The sequence below is a fragment of the Sorex araneus genome, chromosome X (assembly GCF_027595985.1).
Source record: "Sorex araneus isolate mSorAra2 chromosome X, mSorAra2.pri, whole genome shotgun sequence".
Taxonomy (NCBI): domain Eukaryota; kingdom Metazoa; phylum Chordata; class Mammalia; order Eulipotyphla; family Soricidae; genus Sorex; species Sorex araneus.
In genome coordinates, this window is record NC_073313.1 from 107,725,296 (window position 1) to 107,749,076 (window position 23,781).

Sequence of the window (23,781 nt, forward strand, 5' to 3'; positions counted from 1 at the left end):
AGCACCCCAGAAGGCCTCAGATTAGTAAGATCTCAAAGAATTCAGGCATTCAACTGACCTGGGGATGAGGCAGGTTGAAACCCAGCCTTTCTTTAGAGAATGCTGAGCTCTGGAAACAATCTGTGAAAAAAAAAAACAACTGATGGCCCAGTTAAGCTTGCATTTGGAGATGCTTTGCCTTGTTTAAAGCTCTTGGAGAACTGTGTATGGTATATAGCTGGCTCCCTCAGTACTCTGAGGGCTAGGGTGGGCAGAAATTGTAACGAAAAGGAGCTGCTCTGAAGCCTCACACTCATGAGTTTGAAAGTGTGTTGAGATTGGGTTCCTGTCAAAGAGTTTGTCAGAACCTTTCCCCCTTCATCTCTTCATCTGGAAAGAGGATTCATAACAAGGTCCTTTTGGTGAAAGCGCTTTAGTAGCCTTGGGTTCCACCTGCCATTTCCTTTCCTGCAAAGTGCTGAACCATGCGCATCTCAGCGTGACTATAAAGTGCCAAGTTGGTGCTGGAATCCACCTGTGTTCTTATTTTCTTGCTTTATTTGTTTGCACTCCTGATCGCCCTCTCTTTGCACTCTGCAGCTGCGGGGAGAATTTAACTGTTTGTCGTCTAGTCTTCAAACATGCTTCCAATATTTGGAGACCATTGGCAACTTAAAGTGAGAGAGAAGTCACCTTCTATTCAGGCTAAGTCTAGGCCTTTGAAATTGAACACTATTTTTATGGATTTCCTATAATTCGTGGTGATTATGGATGTGGCTTCAGCATTGACAAAGAGGTTTCCCTTGATAAACCATTGCTAGAGGATGCCAGAGGTTCATTGGAAATGGAATGCAATGAATTTAGGGATTTTTTTCAATCTGCTGGTTTGGTAGATATTCATTGCTTTAAGAATTGCTTGAGAAAAGATAATCTCTACCCTGGTGATGGGAAGAGATAGGAAGGTGAGAAAGGACCAAGTGGGGATTGAAATGACATGGCCATGTGAAACAACTGTTTGACAGCTCAATTAGTGGCTAGGTTTGCTGTCTCAAAAGGTCGGTGGTGATTGCATCGAGGATAACATGACAGTCTACTGGCTTCAGATTGGAATCTTGCTCTTTTTTGTTGGTTTCTGAGCTTTTGGCCTAGGGATATCACGGATCAGAAACAGCCAAATGGAACAGTTACTGGGAACTATGTCCCCAAGACTCTATGTAGATTCTTTTGGCTGTGGGTGTAGAACAGTAAGAGTTCATCATGGGCCCACTGCCTCACTTGATTCTCTCTGTTTAGCATGTTGGGTATCCAGAAGTTTTGGAAGGCCACTGTCATGGCTATTAGGTGACTGCAGAAGTATTGTGGACTTTTTCAAGGTGGTTGAGGATCCTAGTCTGCTTTTGTATGATGTAACTTCTTAGTGTAGCTTATGATGGGCCTGATGCTGGGTAACTATGTGCAACTTTCAACTTGGTTCCGGTGTGTAAGGTGAGTAATTTACTGCTGGGTCAGTGGGTAAGCAATGCCAGCTTTATTTCTTAGATTGCTCCTAAGGGATGGATGGGTAGGGAGTGGGGTAAGTTAATGATTGGGTGATTGAAATTTCAAGCCCACAATCCTTACCCAAAATCATTAAAATCAGATGCATTTCAGAAATCAGATGGCTTAAAATTGTTTTTGATAAAAATACCATGCCTGGGGAGTATTTTATATAGACTCCCAGTGGGGTCTAGGGCAGCACCTCATAGTCAAAATGCATGGTTTTATGAAAAGTGTATGTATATTCCCAGTAAGTGGAATAGATTAAAAATATTTAATAGCTTCTGTTCAGTTCATGCCTTGTTTTGCAACCAAATTGGCCTTAAAACCGTCATATTTTCAGTTTCCTGCTTTTTATGCCTTTTAGATGTGGCAGTTGCCAGTAAGCTATTGTGGGCCTGTAATTGTCATTGATGTTTTGCTCTTTTAATCAAATTAATCCACAGTGGGGGAGGGGAAGGCAAGTTCTTGATGGATATTTCCTTGGAAAAGTTCTTCGTTAAGGTATTGTACAAGGGATGGACTCCTGGTCATGTTCCTTTCAAGATTCTTCCTAATTTCTGTTCATCTTTTTCTTCCACGTTGCAGGGATTCAAGCAGGTGTCTTTCCTTAGTGACTTTCCTTATAGCAGGCTTTCATTTTCAGTGTAGACACTGAAATAGCCAAAGAACCAAATGGAAAGAATATATACAAGTTCACAATGTAGACAGTCAATTAATAGAAGCTTCCTATAAGACAGAGATACAAATCAATGGTTTTGTAAACCATAGCATTAGAATCATGTAGGTGAAAGAACTTTACAAATAAATCTTACTTTTTATCAGTCCATAAGTCTTGCTTGAATGTCTTTGATCCCTATAGTAATTCAGGCTGAGATCTTCTATATTGTTGACTGCCAGGAGTGGATAAATCCCCTGGGGAATTTGTTAAATATGCAGGTTCCTGAGTTCTCAGACTTATGGCTCAAGATTCCTTGTGAGAAGCCCAAGAATTTGCATGTTCTGCAAACTGCTGTGGTTCCTTTTTACTCCCAGGCATTTGAGGACCAGTACTTAGGTGAAGGCCCAAAACGTACGTTGCTACTGGTTTTCAAATACTGTTAAGTCAGACCTGTGTCCAGCCAAGTATCATGGAACCAGTTTGCTTCTCTTGGACACAGTTCTTTTCACTTGGTTTGACGTATGAAGAGAAGAGTCAAACTACCTAGTCATGCTGAGAAACAAACCAGTCAAATCAAAAGTTTATTTTGAGGGCCAGAGAGAGAGTGTCTCTTATGTATCCCATATGTGTCCAATCGTAGTGCAATATCTGGCTTTACTGTGGTCCCCTGAGTACTTTCAGGCGTGATCCCTGAGCACAGCCAGTCGCAAACCCTGGGTACTGCCAGTGTGTCCCCAAAACCCACACCATAAAAAAAGTAAAAAAAAATATTTTGGGGCTGGAGCAATAGCACAGCGGGTAGGGTGTTTGCCTTGCACGCAGCTGACCTGGGTTCAATTCCCAGCATCCCATATGGCCCCCTGAGCACTGCCAGGGGTGATTCCTGAGTGCAGAGCCAGGAGTAAACCCCGTGCATCGCCAGGTGTGACCCAAAAAGCAAAAAAAAAAAGCACATTTTGAGTCTGGGGTGGCAGTGTAAACAGCATTGTCAGATAAAACTGGGATGCATGTGGGACTTGTTCAGCAAGAAAATATGCTTGCTCTGCACATGGCTGACCAAGCTTCCCCAAGACTTTCCAGGATTCATCACTGAGTGCAGAGCCAGGAATAATCTCTGAGCACTGGTGGGTGTGGCCCCAGAATATAAAACCAAAACCAAAAAATTGGGATGCCCAGTTATATTGGAGATTATAATAAACAGTGAATAATATTTAATGTATGCATGTTCCACGCAACATTAGAGTAATGCTTATACAAAAACATTATTCACTGTTTTTATCTGAAATTCAGATTTAAACTCAGTGTCCTGTATTTTTCTTTGTTAAATCAGACAATACTGGGTTTACCCACCTTTCCTCAGGAGAGACAAAGCAGATGACATTTTGTCCTGTGCTCAGAATCTATTTTTTACTTGCCCTGGGTGAGCGCTTCTTAGAGTGGTTACTTGTGTAAGACTGAAGTTCAAGAGTTGAAAAATTGAGTGTCGCTCTTGAAGTTAAGAAGTATTTCAGAAGTTAGAGCCCTAAGGAAAACTTTCTCCATCTCCCCTGCCCACTTTATAATTCCTCACTTACCCAAGCCCACGCCCAGATACACACACCCATAGAGATCTTTTGCAAATACAAACGTGTACACTTTGGAAAAGCACCTGCTTGCAAGTTTTGTTATCTCTTTTGCTATTAGCATTTGGGTGTTTCATTATTAGTAGTATTACTGTTACCATGCTTATTATTCTATCATTGTCTCACTGAGTCTAGCATTTTTTGATAACTATATTTCATTCTTTTTCGATTGCAGATCTTTCTCCTGGCCTGCCCACCATGTCGTAGTGCTATTGTCATCTTCAAGTAAGGAAAATATGAGTTTTTCCTCTGTTGGCATTGCTTTTCAGACCATTTTTTTCTGTTTGATAACAAATGATAAAGCACTTTCTCTATGAACACCTTGGGTTTGTGCTCTTGTCTATGAGTTCCCCAAGGAACAGAATTCTGTGAGGGCCAAGTGTAAAAGAAAATTCATATGTAGATTTGGCTTTTGTCAAGACCAACAGATCCTTTTGAGTGATTCCTTCTAGTGGTTTATGGTTAAGGTATTCTACCTTACAAAGTTCCCCTTCTTGCAAGAATTTCTCTACTGTGGTCCACTGAGGCTATGATTCTTCATTTTCCAGGGCTTTATTCTTGTGTACTTATGACTTTACCCCCTCTGAAAGTGCAAACTGAAATGAGAGAAACATATCACCTTATTACAAGTACTGAATTCTTAAAAATAGCAAGCATCAAATTAAAATCAAATCTAAGTCTCTCAGGCAAGTTCACTTAAATGAAATTCTCCAGGGTCCCGGAACCTTTATTTTAACCATGAGTTGTGACCATCTCAAGTATCAAGCCTTTTATTAGAGTTGTTAATGAGAAGCGAAATCGACCAAATTAATCTTGTCTCTCCCTTCCTGGGCTCCCATTTTGGCTTGTTTATGAGCAGTGAAATGGCCTCAAGCCAGAAGAGGGGACATGAAGTAAAGAACCCAGCAGATCCTTGGATAATTGAGAGTGGTACAAATGGCTTTCTGATTTACTTAAGTCATTAAAGTGTTAGGTAGGGGAAAGTATACCCTATTTGCTGCTTCAAATAGCTCCTTGGAATAGCCATTTAGTTTCTTGCCTTGGGTAAGCAACTTTCTGCTGGATGAGGAATAATGGATCCTGATTTTATGGATCTGAAACAGAGTGGGAGGGGTACTTAATCTTGTTTTCTTCCTTTGATTTTTCAAAATGAGCTCAATTTTTCAAGTGTAATGTTTTAAGTGCCACATTTATTAGTTTTATTTCATTATCAGGAAGGTAAAAATTCTCATTGTAGAAAATGTAGACACACGTAGAGAAGAAAATACACATCGCCTGTAATCCTACTACCAGGACATAATTTTGGTTTTTGACCTTCCTTTTTCTAATAAGATAAGATGACATTTACTTTTTTCACTATATCTTTTCTCAATTAATTTATATATACATCTGCAAGTACAAAAATGACAAATACGGTTGCAGGATTATTTTCTTTTTCTTGGTTTTTGGGTCACACCTGGCAATGCACAGGGGTTACTCCTGACTTTACACTCAGGAATTATTCCTGGCGGTGCTCAGGGGACCATATGTGATGGTGGGAATCAAACCCAGGTCGACTGCGTGCAAAGCAAACACCCTACCCACTGTGCTATTGCTCCAGCCCCTGGATTAATTTTTTATAGCAATCCTTTTGGTTTTATATTTTCCTTCTGCCTCTGCCTTTCTACACCATCCCTGCATATTACTACACCAGAATGTCCGCTTCTGTTTTTTTTCCTATGTGCTCATAGGCATGCACATGCACACACTCTGATATACACATATACATATAGAAGCACATATACACACATAACATGAGTTTGGGGATATTTTGTTGCTCATTATCTGCCTTACAAAAGTAATCCTATCTCCGGGTGTGACCCAAAAAACACAAAAAAAATGGGGGGTGGAGCAATAGCACAGTGTGTAGGGTGTTTGCTTTGCATGCAGCTGACCTGGGTTCCATCCCCAGCATCCCATATGGTCCCTCGTGCACCACCAGGAGTAATTTCTGAGTGCAGAGCCAGGAGCAACCCTGTATATTGCTGGGTATGACCCCAAAACCAAAAAAAAAAGTAATTCTACCATAGTTTCATTATCTTAAGGCTTTAAAATATTTAATTGATGTGCAACAATTTAGTGGTTCCTTATTGGTGAGCATTTATGTTCATTCTTTCCAGATTTCTGCCACTACTATCAATGCTGAAATAATATTATTCACTTGTCCTTATATATTGGTGCTTTTAACTCTTTATAAATAAATAGAAATACATATATTTGAATATATTATATTTTATATAACATTTTATGTAAAATATTATATTTTTATATTGCTTTACAAAACAATATAAATTGTTTGATATTTTTATATTGTTTTACAAAACCATGCTGTTATAATTTGCTTTTTCTTTTTTTGTATCTAACGTAAAAGATTTTTTTCATATCCCAGCCAGCATAAGATATTTTGGTTCTTTTATAATTTTGATAACTTAATGGATGTTTTTTCTTGGTTACTGATGAATTTCAGTATTTCACCTATTTTTGAATTGTTTATTCCTGTTATTTTCCCATCTTTATATGGGTTGTTTATCTTTTCCATAACTTATAAAAGTTGATTGAATAATTTGGATATTGGCCCTTGTCCATAATCATTGTTAAGTTTTCATTTACCTAATAGGTATGCTCTGACTTTGCTGATGATATAGATTTCCCCTATAATTTTTTAAAAACATTTTCATATCCAAATGCAATTTTAATTCTATAATTTCAGGGTTTCCAGTCTTGGCTAATGGACTGTAGTAGCATAATATATAATTCCTACTTTTCCTTTTGAATTGAACTCCTGTATTTGTATTCTATCAAAGTTTTTCTATACTAGGATCCATTTATGGATTCTCTATTCTGTTTCATCTGTTTGTGTACTTTTTGGGAGGGATTTTTTTTTCTTTCTGTCCTACCAGGTTTTTATAAGATGACATAAGACAGACGTACAGGAGAAAAACAAACTTAATTTCATATACATGTGAATTCAAAAAGACGTGAGGTGCTCCTGCAGTCATGCCATTAGGATTTATATGCCATCCTGGGCTGGGGAGAAGGGGCTCCAGCTCTGGATCTTCAAAGCCTAGGAAGACAATTACAGGAAGAGAAGAGCATATGTTTGGTAAACAAATGTTTGCCATGCTATGCTGAGACAAAGCAATCCAAAGAATACTGAGCAAACTGGCCTTGCTAAATCATCCTGACCCCCAATCTACTGCAGTTAGCTCATAATCTTTGTCTTTAACCCTAGCTCACTTCCTGGAACTAAGTTGCTATCTAAATTACGTTAAGCAGTTAAGGAAAGGGTAAAATAATGCTTTTCAATGTCAGCTGGGATCTAATAGCAGTTAGCTGAAAATAATCCATAAGCCAGGTAGCTTAGTTTGGGGGGCATTTACTCTGCTCACTTCGCCCAATACTTAAATCTTATTGACTTGAATACATTAGCTAAATATGTTTTCCTTGGCCAGTCTAACATTTTTTTTCTTACATACAAATTTTAAGATCACTTTCAGTCAAATCTCCTGCCCGAATTTGGATTCTAAAATTCGAATTGCATTAAATTTGTATTTTTTGTGAGAATCAATTTTTATAAAACCATATAGCTCTTTTAACCTAAGAGCAGATATTTCTGTCTACTCAGATTTTGCTTTGTCTTTTAATTTTATTTATCCTCTTGTTCTTATATGCCCTGTCCCTTTATGATACATTTATTCCTGGAGAATTAGTAATTTTGGAGGGCCCATTATGATTGGAATATTTTCTTCCTTTCCTTATTTCATGGTAGAATTGGGAAAGGTTATTGATTTTAACAATGGTTCTTTTGTCTAGCTTTCGAATAAAAATTTTTGTTGGTTCTGACATATTTTATTTTTCTCTTATTCCTTCTTTCCCGAGGTTAGTCATTTTCTTGTATTTTTGCAGAAACTCAAATACAGAGTCTTAAAAAATGGTGCTGGGGGAAGGGTGGTTTCTAAAACCAGTTTCAAAATTTATTTGTTCCTTTGTATTTGCTTTTGGTGTTTGTTAAAGAGATAGTTTTGAAGGAGGGTGGTTTCTATATTTTACAGCTGTTTTCTCAATGTTTATTCGTGGTATATGTATATTTCAGTTAAGTTTTGATATAATGAGTTGTTGATAGGTTTTCTGATTTGAACTATCCTTGCGTTAATTATCCTACCAGTCCTGCTAACTATAGTACATTATTATTTTACTGTATTGTTGGAGTCTATCAATCTATTTTTTAATTTAGAACTTTGCCTCAGTTTACTTAAGTGAGCTTGAAGTATTTTTTCTGGTAACCTTTTCATCAGATTTAGTGATTAAAATTATGAAGGTTAGGTAAGGAGCTTTTGAATATTCCTTCCTTTTTCTCTACCCTGGGGTACTTTAATTGCCCTTAGAAACTGTGTTTTTCAAAGGTCAAGTAAAATGCAACCATGAAACTCATTTGGTCTTGGGGTCATTTTTAGTTGGCAGACTCTTAATCACTTTTCCAGTTTCTTCTTGGATAATTAATCTCATCATCTTTGGGGTCAGTTCTGGTCACTTATTTTTGCTGAGAAATTATTTATTTCCTGTATCTTCAAATATGTTGTCATGGAATTTAATTAGGCATATAGCACCCTCCTTTTCCATCATTTAAAAATAATCTGTGTTCATGGGTTCTTTCGTGGCCTTAGTTTTTTCTTTTTGTTTTCATTCTCTCATGTTCTATTGTTAGTAAGCACCTCATCTACTATCAGTTGCTTTATGGTATCTGCTTTTGGATATTTTTCTTCTTTTTACCAAAATATATTTTTGTACAGTTCTCATAGAATTTTTTTTTATTATTTGTCACTTCTTCCTGTTTTTTGTAATTTCTTAAAATGAGTATTCCTTCCCTCGTTGTCTTTTTTAGCTTGGCTTTCCTATTCTGCCCTGTTTACTTCAAATTGTAAATCCCCCCTACTTTATTACAGACCATTTAATGACATACTCTAAATTAAAGTTTACATTGTAAGGTAATGAAATATAATTTGTTAAGATAGTATATGCAATAATAAAGATACAGTGAGATCACATATATGTACTCTTTTTTAAAAATTTTATTTTTTTATTTTTTATTGAATCACCATGTGGAAAGTTACAAAGCTTTCAGGCTTAAGTCTCAGCTACACAATGCTCAAACACCCATCCCTTCACCAGTGCGCATATTCCACCACCAAGAACCACAGTAAACCTCCCCCCACACCCCCACCTCCCCAGCCCCCCACCCCACCTGTGTAGCTGATAAATTTCACTTTACTTTCTCTTTACTTTGATTACATTCAATATTTCAACAAAAAACTCACTATTATTGTTTGGAGTTTTCCCCCGCCCCCCAAAGTCAGACCTGCTAGAGTGGAAGCATTTGATAATTTGTTTTCCATTGCTGAGAATGAAGAGATATGAGGTTGAGTGGCTACATTTGCTCCAAAGAGACTATGTGCCCTTAGCCTAGTTCCTTCGAATGATAACCTCTGGTAAAAACTAGAGTGAGAAAAGTCATAGCTAGCTTATCAACATAAATGCAGAGTTCACCACTCTGAGTTACCCTGGTGCCCTTATAAAAATCATATCCACAACCATACTAGCTGTACCTTATACCCTTCTATATGATTAATGACAACTAATCTGTTCCATATTTGTATGTTTGTCACTTTAAAATGGTATAAAATGGATTGGCCTCCCTGAGTGTAGAACCAGGAGTAATCCCTGAGCATTGCTTGTTATGACTCAAAAACAAACAAAAGAAATAGATTGGCCTTTTTTTAATTCCTCAGCTTAATTCGTTGAAGAGCATTCATTATCCACATTTTACCAAAGACATTGTTTTCCATGGGTGGATAGCATTCAACATGTGGAGCAATGCCATATGTAGTGGGAAGATAAAAATCAGTTTTCAAAAGTAGACAGGTTTGAAAAACAACTCAGTACCATTACCTTTCATTCTTCCTTCCTTCCTTCCTTCCTTCCTTCCTTCCTTCCTTCCTTCCTTCCTTCCTTCCTTCCTTCCTTCCTTCCTTCCTTCCTTCCTTCCTTCCTTCCTTCCTTCCTTCCTTCCTTTCTTCCTTTCTTCCTTCCACAGCAGTTCCTAGTGTGGTTTTATAGGAGTGCTTCCAGGAGAGTTTGGTGCTGGGGATCATGTGGTGCTGGGGATTGAACCCTGGCCTCCTACTTACAAAATATGTGCACTATCCTTTTAAGCTATCTTTATTTTTTTATTGCTTTTTTTTGGGGGGGGTCACACCTGGCAATGCACAGGGGTTACTCCTGGCTCATACACTCAGGAATTACTCCTGGCAGTGCTCGGGGGACCATATGGGATGCTGGGAATAGAACCTGGGTTGGTAGCGTGCAAGGCAAACACCCTACCCACTGTGCTATCGCTCCAGCCCCCTTTTGAGCTATCTTTATGGCTCCACTGTTTTCAAAGTAATCTGCTTTACATGATCTAATCTTTAATGCCATGACTAATGAAGACATTTTAAAAAATACAAAATAAAAATGTGGGGGTTATTTGGCTAAAGAGTATATAGAGATGCAATCAAGATTTTCTTTCTTCCTCTATTTGCTAATACTCATAATAAGGTTTGCTTGTGTGCTCAGTACTCTTACAACAGACTGTTTAATTTTTTATTCCAACAAACCTATATAGTATGCAAATATTATTTTCAGTTGGAACAAAAAACAGTGCCTCGGAAAGATGAAGTGACTCTGTGTTATGCAGGTGGAATTTGATTCTGTGTCCATCTGACCCAGGTTGCCAAATCAATACATTTTATTAGGCAAGTGAATGGTTTTTGTTACTCAGTTTTACTGAAGGGTTAAAACCATGAAAACATTCTATTGGGAATTCCATAAATATCTCTGTACCTAGATGGGTACTGCTTACCAGTCGTGTCCTATAAGTTCAACACTCTATACTTGTTGTGTTTTTCTTAATGGTCTTTTACTCTGTCAGACATGCATGAATTTGCCAGCTTCTCAGCTAAGGAGAGATTGGCATATTATTCAAAGAGGCATAGCCAGTCACTGTTGGATGGGGGTCATTTATTTTTGCTGAGAAATTATCTATTTACTATATTTTCAGTTGTGTTGCCCAGCAGGAAGTATGCCTGAGGCTGAACAGAGACTGACAGTTTTGGGGGGAAGAGGAATGGCAGAATTCTCCACAGGGTTCCTGTGATATTCTTGGCAAAAGAGAATGACAGTGTCCCTTTCTGGCAAGGTCTCAAATGTGGCCATCACTTGACATAGGACTTGCGAAGTCTTTTTCATGAATCTCTGCCCCACAAGAGGGTATATATCCAAAGCATAAAGCTGTCACTGTCATGCTGTTGCTCATCGATTTGCTAGAGCAGGCACTAGTAACGTCTCCATTGTGAGACTTCTTGTTACTGTTTTTGGCATACCAAATACACCACAGGTAGCTTGCCAGGCTCTGCCCTGAGAGCGAGATACTCTTGGTAGCTTACCAGGCTTTTCCAAGAGGGGCGGAGGAATCGAACCCGGGTCATCTGCATGCAAGGCAAACGCCCTAACCGCTGTGCTATAGCTCCAGCCCAAAACACAAAGCTAAGATTGGAAACAATTTCTACCTGACTCACTTAATACAGCAATTTTGGGCTCTTTGATTTCTAATAGTTCCAACTCCTAAAATTCTACCCTGGCAGTCTTTGGTCCCTGAAATCCTCTTTATTTTTTTTTTAAATTTTGTTTTGGGGGCCATCACTGATGGTACTCAGGACTTACTCCTGCCTCTGTGTGTAAAGATCACTCCTGATGGGACTCAGGACCATGGGTGGTACTGAGGGTAGATCTGGAGTAAGCCACATGCAAGGCAGGGGCCTAACCCTGTACTAGCCCCAGAAGACCTCTTTTTGAATTCTTCTTGACTACATGGTTAATAGCAGCGGCAGAATGACTTGTATCATGTGAATCTTTAACTCAAAGCCATGTTCTTTTTGCTCATTTGGCTATTTTGAATCATTCTTTTCTGAAGAGCTGTTTACTGGTACCTTGAACATACAAGTCATAAAATTATTTTTGTCACACAGGCTTGAATAAAATCAATATATCCTTAAAGATCATTCTGCTCTTTCTATTCTGCTGTTAACTTTGAAAAAGGTTATCTGTCCCAATTACCTTTAGGAAGCACACCCAATTACATATCAAGACCAATTTGCAGGGCCCAGAGATGTAGTGTGAGTTAAGGCACTTACATGCAGCCGAACCTAGCTTGATGCCGGGCACCATGTGGTCCCCTGAGCATGGCCATTAGTCACCCCTGAAAACCCTTGGGTGTGGCCCCAAAGAGAAAACCAACAACCGTCCAACAAACCAGACAAAAAGAACCAATTTGCATCTCAAATTCTTAATAGATAATATCACCTTTTAAAAACAGGGAAGAGGGTCATGTTGCCTAGCATTTTGCAGCTCATTACCAGTGCTTTACTTATTTCCTCTGCCCTTTTCCTCATTTTTACCCTTCAAATTAAACTTCACAGAACTCCAAACCTGTTCCAGAATTCTTGTATGTGTCTTACTCACTATATTTTCATCTGTGAATTGCTACTGCATGATCTTTGTGCAGTTTTTATATAGAAATTTTTGCTTGAATTGTTTATATACAGATAGTGCTAATCTTGTATCACATTTTCAGGGAATACTCTCTAGACTTTAGCTTTATGGAAATGTGCGCGTTTGTATTACATGCCTGAGATCATTACGCTAGCCTTGGTAACTTTTCACATGCTTTAGCTGTATACTGTTTTATATTGATTGTTCATATCGACTAGTTTCCTAACACCCTTCAGACCATTTTAATGTATTCCAGTGATTTTAATGCATGAAGATTCTTCCTGTCTTAAGACAGGTAGACAATTTAGTTTTTACTAGACATCTTTAGCTTCTTAATTCATCTCAGTAATTTTTTGTGAGTATAGGAAGTAGTGTGTGATAACTTTGTAATTGTCTCAATTGTTATTCATTTGAACATCACAAATTCTTTTCTTTAGTTTTGGGTCATACCTGGTGGTACTCAGGACTTGCTCCTGGCTCTGTGCCCACAAATCATTCATGGTGCTGCTCAGGGCATCATATGTAGTACGAAGGATCAAAGTGGAGTCCTGTGCATGCAAAAGAACTACCTTAACCCTTGTAGCATCTGTTCTGTCCAGCCCAATAAATTCTTTTGGGTGTATACCTAACTACTTCCGGATTACTCTACTTCCGGATTACTCCTGACTCTGTGCTCAGGACTCACCATTTGCAGGCCTCAGGGGAGCATATGGGATGCTGGGGATTGAACCTTTGTTGGCTGTATACAAGGCAAACACTCGGCCAGCTGTACTATCTCAAGCCCTGCCTATATTTTCTGGAGCTGGTTGGTTACAACCTTTCTTCCCCCTCCCAAATGAACTTTGAATGCTTATGTCAGACTCTATCCCCAAACCCTATTAAAATTGGTTAAGTGTCTTTAAAACTAACTTTTATGAATGTTGCAACCTTTTGATATTATGATTTATAATAGGAAATATTTATTTTCTTCTTTATCCTTGGTTCCATACTCATAGCTTCCAAAACTGAGGATATTTCCTAAGAAATAAGAGAGATAAAGGGTGTCTTTTGCTCATGTTAATGAAAAAATAATGAAAGCATTGTGGGGGCTGGTGGCCAATGGAATTATCTAGAATGTGAATTTTCAGATCCACCTATTCATCTCCTGTAGGGGAGAGGACCTGGAGGTTTAGTCAGGGCCAATGGCCCTTGTGCTAATCTACCATGACTATGCAATGATGTTTCCTCAAACTATCTGAAAGAAGGTGTGTGTGTGTGATGGGAGAGGGGGGAGGTCTAGAGATCTATCTGGGTTGGTGAACATGTAGAAACTTTTGGAGAATGGCTTGCCACACCCTTTCTTTGTACCTAACCCTTTGTATCTCTTTCGTTTGACTATTTATGAATTAAAACCTTGCATAAAAATTCAGTAATCTAGGAAGCAGATGTTTCTGACATCTCTGAGCTACTCTAGCAAATCAATGGAATGTAAAGAAGGGCCCATGGGAACATCTATTTTTTGTTTTGTTTGGGGGCCACACCCAGTGGTGTTCAGGGACCACATGCACTGCTGGGGATGGAACCAGGATCCTCTGCATGCAAGGTAAGCGTTTTTATCCACTGTACTATCTCTCCTGCCTGTAACCTCTTTTTTATAGAAAGCAGTTAGAAGTACAGGGAATAACCAGGGCTTCTGAAGTAAAAGGTAATCCTGTGGGACTGAGCCTTTTAGTTGGTGAATCTGAGTTTATCTCTGGGTAGTGTCAGGATTGAATTAGTCTCCAAGTATTGTTTGTGGTGTGGGAAAACTTCTCCCACCTAGGGAACACCAGTTATCATTTTTAATTTATCCAATGCTGCTTTTATCTTCTTCTGTGTGTGTGTTTGTGTGTGTATGTGTGTGTGTATCTGTGTGTGTCTCCTACACATTTCTCATCAGCCATTCCTGCATAATTTGTAGTTTAGATAACATATATAATATTTTCAAATGATTTATTTGCAGTATACCGAAAGATTCTGATTTTGTATTTTATGGTAGGCTGCCATACTTAAACACTTCTGATTTTGTTTTTCAGTTGCCACTTTTTGATTAATTTGGAAATAAATTATATCACTTTGATACGAGAACTTAATTTGTTTCAAAAAGTGAAACATCCCCTCCCTCTATTGCAAGTCTAGTTGTATTGGCTACAAGTTCCAGGACAAAATATTTATTATTTCTTTAATAATTTTTATTTAGGTTCTAGGAATTACAATACTCTTTCATGCAACCATCATACCAATACCATAACTATCACTACCAAGGTCGCTTCTTTTACAGTAGGACAAAATTATATAATAGTAATTCTGGAAGAAATTTTTGCCTTGATTCTAATTTTAATATTACTATTATTTTTTGGTGCCAGGGACTGAATCCAAAGCCTTATCTTATGTGGTCAGTATTTTACCACTGAGCTACTTCCCCAGCACTCTTCTAATTTTTTAGTCATTTAACATGGGGCAGTAACATTAGAAACATGGAAATGTTTATAATATTTCACTGTTGACTTGATGTTGATGACTTAGATAAGATAGCTGTTCTAATGCTAAGGCATTGTTTTATTCTGACATTACCCAGTCTTTTAAAAATAAGTCAGAATGTTTGTTGAATTTGGCTAATGCATTTTGGACCTCTACTGAGAGGTTCATTTCGACGAACCCTTTGACCTCCACACTTGGTATGTTATTAGTAGATCTCTTAATAACAACCTTTGTTGAATTTTAATGTCAGTTTGCCTTTTCCTCTCTTGTGCCTGGCTTTCCTATTTTGAATCTGATTGATTTTGCTTTTTTGTCACTTCCAATGTGAAATTTAATTCTATTACTATAATGTTAACTTCTTTGTAATTCTTCACTTCTTTTGTGAAGCTTTCTTCCCCTCTGTTTAGTTTTTCCATCTCAGTGTTGTATTCCATATAGCTTTCTGTGTGTTTCATAGAATCAATATTTTCTCTTACTCCATTAGGATGTAAAAGTTTTCTAAAGCACTTTAATTTGCTTCTTAAACTGAATTCAAATTTTTGTGTTTCCTCGAAATCTTCCAACGATTTGTCTTTTTACCTGTGCTGCCAAGGATCCTCATAGGTACTGTTTTGTTGGGCTGGGGGATATATGTTTATGCATATCTAAAGGATAAACAATATGCTCTGTGTCAAAGGCAGGTTGTAGTACATGGGCTGTCTTCGAATACTCTCAGGTCCTCCTTGGTGCTGTTTAGAACTTCTCAGCTCTACTCTTGGTAGAATAATTACTGCACTTAGATTCTAACCTATTTCCCGGGTCTCGTTAGTTTTACCTTGGTAGATTTGCTGGAAATTAGATAAATCACCTACTCTGGGTTCTCTGAAACTCTGATCAGATAAAAATAAGGGAAAACTGCTACCTCCTGCTGTTGGGGAACTGTTTTCCCCCAATGTGCCCAGACACGTTACATACCAGGTCCAGACAGATGCGGGGCGAAGGTTGACGGGGGCGTGGAGAAACCACTTTGGGAGAGAGCTGATGGCTGATAACTTTATTGCCAACTGTACACATGTTTTATAGAAGGTCTTGGCTTAACAGGATGGCCCAATCACACAAAGTTTAGCATCACTAACCTATCAACTCTTTAACCATTTTTTTTCAACTCTGCTTTGCCCTGGCCCAATCCCAGATAAGGCTAGGTGCTCCAGTTAGGAATGCAACTAGGTGATAATTCTTGGGAGATGGGACTCAACACCATATTCCTGGGACTTGTAAAATGTGCCCAGATACTCCCTACTGGGTCACTATGCAGGGACAGGTCTCATCAGCTCTGGTGCCTGTTGCCATGCTCCACATCCTGCATTCATTTTGAGAAGAGTTTCCCTGTTTTGATGACTCCCACTGCCAGGTCAGAGTGAGTTATAGGAAGTAGTATGCCAGTACCAGTGGCATCACTTCTCCCTCTTAGATTTTGGAGAATCTCTAATGAGTGCAGTTTTAATTATTTGTTAAGTTCTTTTGCAAGTATTAATCAGGCAAAAGAAACCTGTGTGTTTTGTTTGCCAGTAAGAAGAGGAACTTCATATTTTCAAGCCATGAGGTAGTAGTGGTGAACAGTGGAGACTGCTTTTACTGTCTTCTGGTAGGATTTTTGTGGCCCCTGCCTGAGTTGACCACAGTTTATTTCTCTCAGTAACACTTGATGTTTATTGCCAATAGAGATCACTCCAGGGTTCATTAAGTAAGATCATTTTTAATGATTTGGGAAAGCTTTATTTTGCTGTAGCTTCATAGATGTTTTGGTGGAAAGCTGGAAGAGGCTATGCCACCAGCTGTCAGCTCTGTTCAACTAGATATGCAGCATAGATTTTGGTTTGGAGAAAAGACCAAGCAATTGGTTTTTTTTTGTTTTTTTTCTTTTTGGGTCACACCCAGTGATGCACTTGGGTCACTCCTGGCTCTACACTCAGGAATTACTCCTGGTGTTACTTAGGGGACCATATGGGATGCTGGGAATCAAACCCGGGTCGGCCACATGCAAGGCAAACGCCCTACCGCCCTACCCGCTGTGCTATCGCTCCGGCCCCTCCCAAGGAATTGTTTTTTGTAAAAGATCAGACAATAAGTATTTGGAATGGTGAGGCCCATAGGATATTTGTTTTATGACACTTTATTTTTGTAGCATGAATGAAGCATAGAGAACATGTAAACAAATGAGTGTAGCTACGTTCCAATGCAACTTTATATCCAAAAAAAGGAAAGAGTATCACATGAGGAGGTTCTGGAGTCAGAGGAGAGTCACCACCGTGTGACTGTACTTGAAGCCTCTAGAGTGTGCACTGAAAAATGTTAAGATGGTAAATTTTATGTTATGTGTATTTTGTCACAGTAAAAAGCAAACAAAACCGCCCAAAACATCACAAGAGGACCATCATTTGCTGACCTCAAATTTCATGCAATTAAATTAAGCACAAGGCTGGAGCGATAGCACAGCGGGTAGGGCATTTGCCTTGTATGCGGCTGACCCAGGTCTGATTTCTCCACCCCTCTCGGAGAGCCCGGCAAGCTACTGAGAGTATCTCGCCCACACGACAGGGCCTGACAAGCTACCCATGGCGTATTCTATATGCCAAAAACAGTAACAAGTCTCACAATGGAGACGTTACTAGTGCCTGCTCAAGCAAATCAATGAGCAATGGGATGACAGTGATACAGTGAAATTAAGCACAGGATGAAAGGGGGGATGAAAGAAGAGAGAGCTAGATAAATGGCATGGGTACAATGGTGACCTTGCAAAGTTTGAGGACAGATTTGGACAGATTTCTCCATGTCTTAATGGATGTGAGGTTCTAGAATGCTGCAGTTTTTCTTAGTGACAGACCTCGTCATGTTTTATTGGGAGAGAAATACAGATTTCATAGACACACTTTCTGGCATAAGGATCAGAGTTGGTAGGTTTTACTCAGAGGCTTGGGAAATCTTTGCAACTGTCAGTACTGTTCATATCAAGTGGAATTTGAAACCCACCCAGTTCTTCCTTTTTACTTAAAGTACCATGGGTGAGTGGTGAGTCTTCCTATAGATTATCAAGCCTCTACCCACGACAAGTATACTCAAGGTGTTTTGGTATTAACCGTGACAGACTCATTTGATACAAAGAGCAGCAATGGGTCTGAGTTGGCTGTTTCTGTACCTCTTTGCTCAAATTCTTTTGCTCTTGGGATTTACTTGTCAACTGGAGACCTGAGTCCTTGCATCCAGAAACAGGGCTGCACTTGGTACCCCCAGCTCCCTTTCTTTTAGTGGGGTGGAGAGAGTATTCCTCCACCCAGCTTTATCCTTGGCAGCCCTCGACTTGACCCAGACCTGGAAAGCGCCTAATGTCCAACTGTGGCCTCCCATCTGCTCAGAAAATCAGGTCTCTGGAGAGTTTACTGTTGTTCTTGGAGCAAAGTTAGCACATCCTGGGCCCTTTCTCTTTACCCCCATCTGAAGGCAAGGAGCCAAGATCTCTTGGTGAGGCTCAGGTCAAAGATGCCAAAGTTCTGAGATCTGCGGGCAGGGGTCTCAGAGCAGCCTGGGGTGCTTGGGGTGGCAGAGCAGTTGTTCAGTGTGTCCTGCTCTGTGTGGGGTGTGCTATGCGCTTAAAGGAGGGTGTCTTCACCACAGAGTAGTCAGCATTCACGACCCCCCCTGCCTTGTCACTCGTGTCACCAATACAGAAGGTTCTGAGTGCAGCAAGCAGGCAGTCTCAGCTGCACTTTGCTCTTTGCCCTCCTGACTGCTGTTTGTGGAAAGGGGCACAATGCTTCCATGCAGAAGAGGCCAAAGGCCCCCTGAGAGAAGCCAACCTGTGGGAATTCTTCCAGAGCAGGGAGAGTTGTTGGAAGGACTCAAGGAAGGATAAAGACATCCTTTATCCCATGCTGAAGATTCCAGTTGGGATCAGGTTAGCAGCTTTGGAAACACCCACTACTTAGCTTGCCTGGTGATCCCAGAGTGTGCTGTGAGGGTGGGGGGTGGGGGGTGGACTCAGAGTGAGTCACTGAGTGGTGCCATTTGAATGGCAGAGAACTCTCCGCCTCCCCAACCCCGCCCTGGGGGAGAGAAATGCACATCCCCTGTCTCAGGAAACTTGCCCTCCTCCCTCCCTGCACTGCCACTGCCAGGCCAGCAGCTCATTTTACCCACACATATGGAGAGGAGTGGATCTCGGATGCAAGTACAGCTGTTTGGCAGTGGGCATCTGCTGACTCAGTCTGAGGAGGCTTTTGAAGATAAGATGAAATTTCATCCCTGCTGCGGAGAGCACCGGGTGCACTGGTGGATGGAGCTGTAAGACTGTAGGCAGGGTGTGAGCCAAGGTAGGTGAGGGAAGCAGTGGGTTGGAGGGTGAGGGGAAGGAGGAGAGTCTGACTTAGGAATCTCCAGCAGCGGCAGCAGCAGCAGGCAGCTGAGTTGCAAGATTGATGTGCATCTGCAAGATTGATGCCCTGTTGGCCTTTAGGCCACATGCTATTTCGAGAGTTCAGGAGCCCCATAACCCCCTTTTGGTTCTGATCTCTTCTATTATGCTCTCAAACCTTTAAGCAACTTGGTTTGCCCAGGGGACTCAGATCCCAAGTGCTTTCTGTTCCGAGGTGGGCTCAGGCTGAACCTGTTGTGCTTGAATGTCCTAGAGTGTTTTTACAACTTCGGTGCTTCCCCCGGCTCTGCTCCCAGGGCTTAACACAGCAGTTGTTCCGTAATTTTAAAAGGCTCTGTCTTTCCGCACCTTCACCTCAAAAGTGACAGCTTGGAGCCTTAACTTTGGTCTCATTACTGATAAAGGTATTAGGGAGAGGGCCTCAGCCATGAACAATTTTGTTAATACTGTGCTTTTGACGAGGGAGAGAAAAGCCCAGCCTGAAAGTATAGCAGATTGTAAAGGGAATGATGCTAGGGATCATGACAGCCGTAAGTAGGTAAATAGTAATTACTGCTTATCATGTTAGTGTTAAGCGGCCATTCATAGAGGACAATTTTCTCTCCTGTGGCAAAGGCTGTTAAGGTACCTGATTTCCAAAGAGCTATCTGCCAACGTTGTGGTCTGGCCGCCAGACACATTCTGACCATTAATATTAGAAGAAGAAGGGGGATACTTTCAAGGTATTCCCAGGGTGCCTCCCCTTCCACGTTCAGGGAAAGCTGTTCTCTGCACCGCTTGTCTATAGAGTCAGTGTCATTCTCTCCTCAAAGTTTTTGCTTCTGTAGTCGTGAACCCCATCTTAAGAATCAACATTTAAATCCTCCCCAAATCCTCTACTGGACGTCTTTCTGGAGGTTTCTGAAGCAGGTACTGCTTTTAACATTTTGTTCCTTCCTCTGCATACTAAGCATCATCTGAGGAAAAAGAAACACAGGAGATTCAGAGAACTTTTCCCTCCTTGGGGCACATAGAAAGCAGTACTGGGCACAAGAATGAGGACTAAGCATTTGGGGGTTTTCTAGCGGCCCTTCTCATCTCTTACAGAAGCGAAGTGAAGATTCTCCCAGGCCAATGGTTTTTAACCTTTGTACATTATAGAGCCAACACCTGTCCACAAAGCAGTGATTTAAAGTCAGTGACTTTGCATGTTGGGTAAAAGAAATTTTAGTGGATAAAAGCAATACCACATGAGAGGAGGTTTTGATAGACTGACTAGGTAGGAGGTTTGTAAAAGATGAGATGTTTCATTCCAGAAAGAGAGTGCAAGGGTTATGGTGCTTGCTTTGTATGCCTTGTGTCCAGTTAGCTCCTTGGCATTGCTTGGTCCCCAGAGCACTGCCAGGAGAGACCCCCTTCTAGAGACCTTTGGGCATCCCCCCAGCACCTCCATGTGTGGCTCAAAACCAAACAAACAAAAAGAAAAAAAGAAATGTTCATTTTCATTATAAAAGTAATCTGTGTTTATTGTAAGGAAAATATCGTAGCAACCAATGAGAAAGACAAAGGTCACTGAAAAATCTTTTATTAATGTTATTTTTTCCTAGTCCCCTGTGTATTCTAATTTTAAAAGCCAAAATTGGGGATCTTTATATATACTACTTTATAGCAAATAAAAAATGATATGCTATGATTATTTTCTCATGTGATTTAGTCTTCTAAACCTGACTTGTAATAACTGCATAATATTTCAGTTTCTGAATGAACCTAATAAGATATGTTTAAACAGTATCCTATTAATTCAAGATTGGTTTATGGGACAGATACAATTTAAAGGACACTTTAAGAGGATGGTTTGGTTATAATGATGATTTTAGTATTTCATAAGCCCTTCCGGAGCAAGAGCAAGACTAAAGCCTTGGCTTCAATTTCTTCACCTAGAATAGAATAAGTTGATTAGCAGCACTTCCATGAGTGAGAGTAACAATGAGATGAGATGCTCCATATTAACTTAGTCATATAGAACTTATTATACAGAGTTAGAAAAATCTAATTTTCTCTCTTTATGTATCTCCTTTACCACAGAAACAAGAACACTTCTCTTCTGACATGTCTGGTTTCTAACATGTGTAGCTTTTCCTCACACCAAACATTTTTGTGAAAACAGAGAGAGACAGAGACAGATAGAGTGTGTGTATGTGTGTGAGGGAGAGAAGAGAATGCTGGTAGGACAGGCAGGCTGTCTTCTATAGAGGAAAATGTACATTAAAGTTTGATCATTTGTCTTTACTCAGCATGTGGCAATTCCTAAATTCCTGGCTAAATAAAGAAATGCAGGGCTGGTAGATAGTACAGGAGGTAAGCTGCTTGCCTTGTAAGAAACTAACCCAGGTTTGATCTCTGACACCCTATATGGCCCAACAGGAGTGAGCCGTGACCTTCCAGCCAGACATAAGCCCTGAGCAACTCTGGGTGTGGCCCCAAACAGCAAAAAAGGACTACTCCCAGCAGTGCTCAGGGACCTGTCATGCTGGAGATGAAAGCCAGAGCTCCTGCATATAGGGTAGGCACTCCAGTCCTTTCAACTGCCTCCCCAGCCTAAAATACTTGTTCTGAATTTGAGATCATTCTCTTAGAGGCAGGAATCAGTCTCCTTGTAAAGAAATGCAAGTGAACTGGTAACAGTGCATTCTAAGATGTTTTGGTTTCCTTGGGTATTTGCCTTTAAAACATTAATACTGTTGCAATTTTGGTTCGGTAAACTACATTCATGTGTGAGCTACAGCTACAGTGGTACATGTCTGCATCAATGTATTCAAGTTATTGTCACTGGCTTGGTCTCTTCTTGAAGTTTGTGGCTATAAAGTACCTGGGCTGGGGCTCTAGGGCTTTGCATAGGCTGAAAGGAAAGGCCGTCTTGACTCAGGAAACCTCGACAGGGGTGCAGAGCCTGGCAAGCTACCCGTGGTGTATTTGATATGCCAAAAACAGTAACAATAAGTCTCTCAATGAGACGTTACTGGTGCCCGCTCGAACAAATTGATGAGTAACAGGATGACAGTGACAGTGACATACACATGTAATACATGCTAAAAGCTTCTAATTGGAAGGAAGTTTGCTACTCTGTTTAGGACAGAGGTTCTCAAACTGATTTGACTTCCCATCCACTTTTTAGTTAAAAAAAAATAAAAGCACTCAGAGCCCTCCTGGAACTCTACTTTTTAAAAGCAAGCAAACAGAAAGTGGGCCCCAGTTGTGCCCAAGCCGTTACCACCCGCCCCTGCCAATCCACTGTCTGTTTCCAGAAGTCCTGGGTCTGAGCACGTGACCCATTTTGTAACACAGTGGATTAGGGAATAGGGTAGATGAATACTATTAAGGAAGGGGTATGTGGGCTCCAACTGAATCAGTAATATTCATATGTATTCAAGCTGTGGGAGGCACAGATGTTTTATGTACAAAAATATGATAAATATATAAAGATATAAAGCATATATAAATAAATATGTAAACCATTTTATTGAGATACTGGGATTACATACTGTTAAACACACTTCTTATGCATACATCATTCCAACACCACACATATCACCAGAGAGCCAGAATTTGTTCAGTGGTGTCCCAAGGACCCCTTCCAAACTCAGTGCTCCCTCAGCGCTATAGACATAATCTTCAGATCTGAAGATTTTGACCATTTGTTGTTCACTTCCTAGGTTTCTTTTTTTATCCCACATATGGGAGAGATACCTCTGTGTGTGCGTTGTGTGTATTAACATTTAGAGGAATTCCACAAAATTGTAAATCGATGATAGGTTGATAGGTTGCATTGCATTGCCTCATCTAGTTATTCTCTACTACAGATAAGTGAGAATATCCTGAATTTGTTCATTCTTCTGGTTTGCTTTACTTAACACGTTATCTCCCAGTTCTATCCAAGTTGCAGCAGATTACACGATTCACATACAGTATTATGTACACATGCATCATATTTCATTATATATATTACAACATCTTCATAATCCCTCCATCTGTTAATAGACACCTAGATTGATTCCATACCTTAGTTATTGTATTAACTGCTGCATGAATAATGGTACGGATATGTTCTTCCGAATGAATGTTTTTGTGTCTTGGGGTAGCTACCCAGGAGTAGAATTGCTGGATCATATGGCAGCTCAATTGTAAGTTTACTGAAACGTCTCCACACTGTTTTTCACAGTGGTTGAAATCAGCAGTACTCCCACTAGCAGTGGATGAGGATTCCTTTTCTATACATCCTTGATAACACAGATTATTCCCCAGTATTTTTATATGTGCCATTCTGCCTGGTATGAGATGATATCTCTTTGTTGTCTTGCTTTGCTTCCCTAATGATAGATGATAGCAAGCATTTATTTTTTTCATGTGGCCATCTGCCTTTCTTTCTCTGAGAAGTGCCTATTCTCTCTCCCCATTTTTTGTTAGGGTTTTTT

At 40.0% G+C, this 23,781-nt stretch overlaps 1 protein-coding gene across 8 annotated transcripts in view; it reads left to right on the forward strand.

Moving 5' to 3' along the window:
• TMEM164 (transmembrane protein 164) overlaps positions 1–23,781 on the forward strand; it is a 187,807-nt gene that overhangs the window by 76,161 nt on the left and 87,865 nt on the right. For all 8 annotated transcript variants that reach the window (XM_055119732.1, XM_055119730.1, XM_055119728.1 and 5 more), the window contains one exon: positions 3,974–4,023. Coding sequence is in view for 6 of the 8 variants with exons in the window: in XM_055119730.1 (XP_054975705.1) it covers positions 3,974–4,023 (50 nt within the window). In the remaining 2 variants the exon portion in view is untranslated. The remainder of the gene's footprint in view (positions 1–3,973; positions 4,024–23,781) is intronic.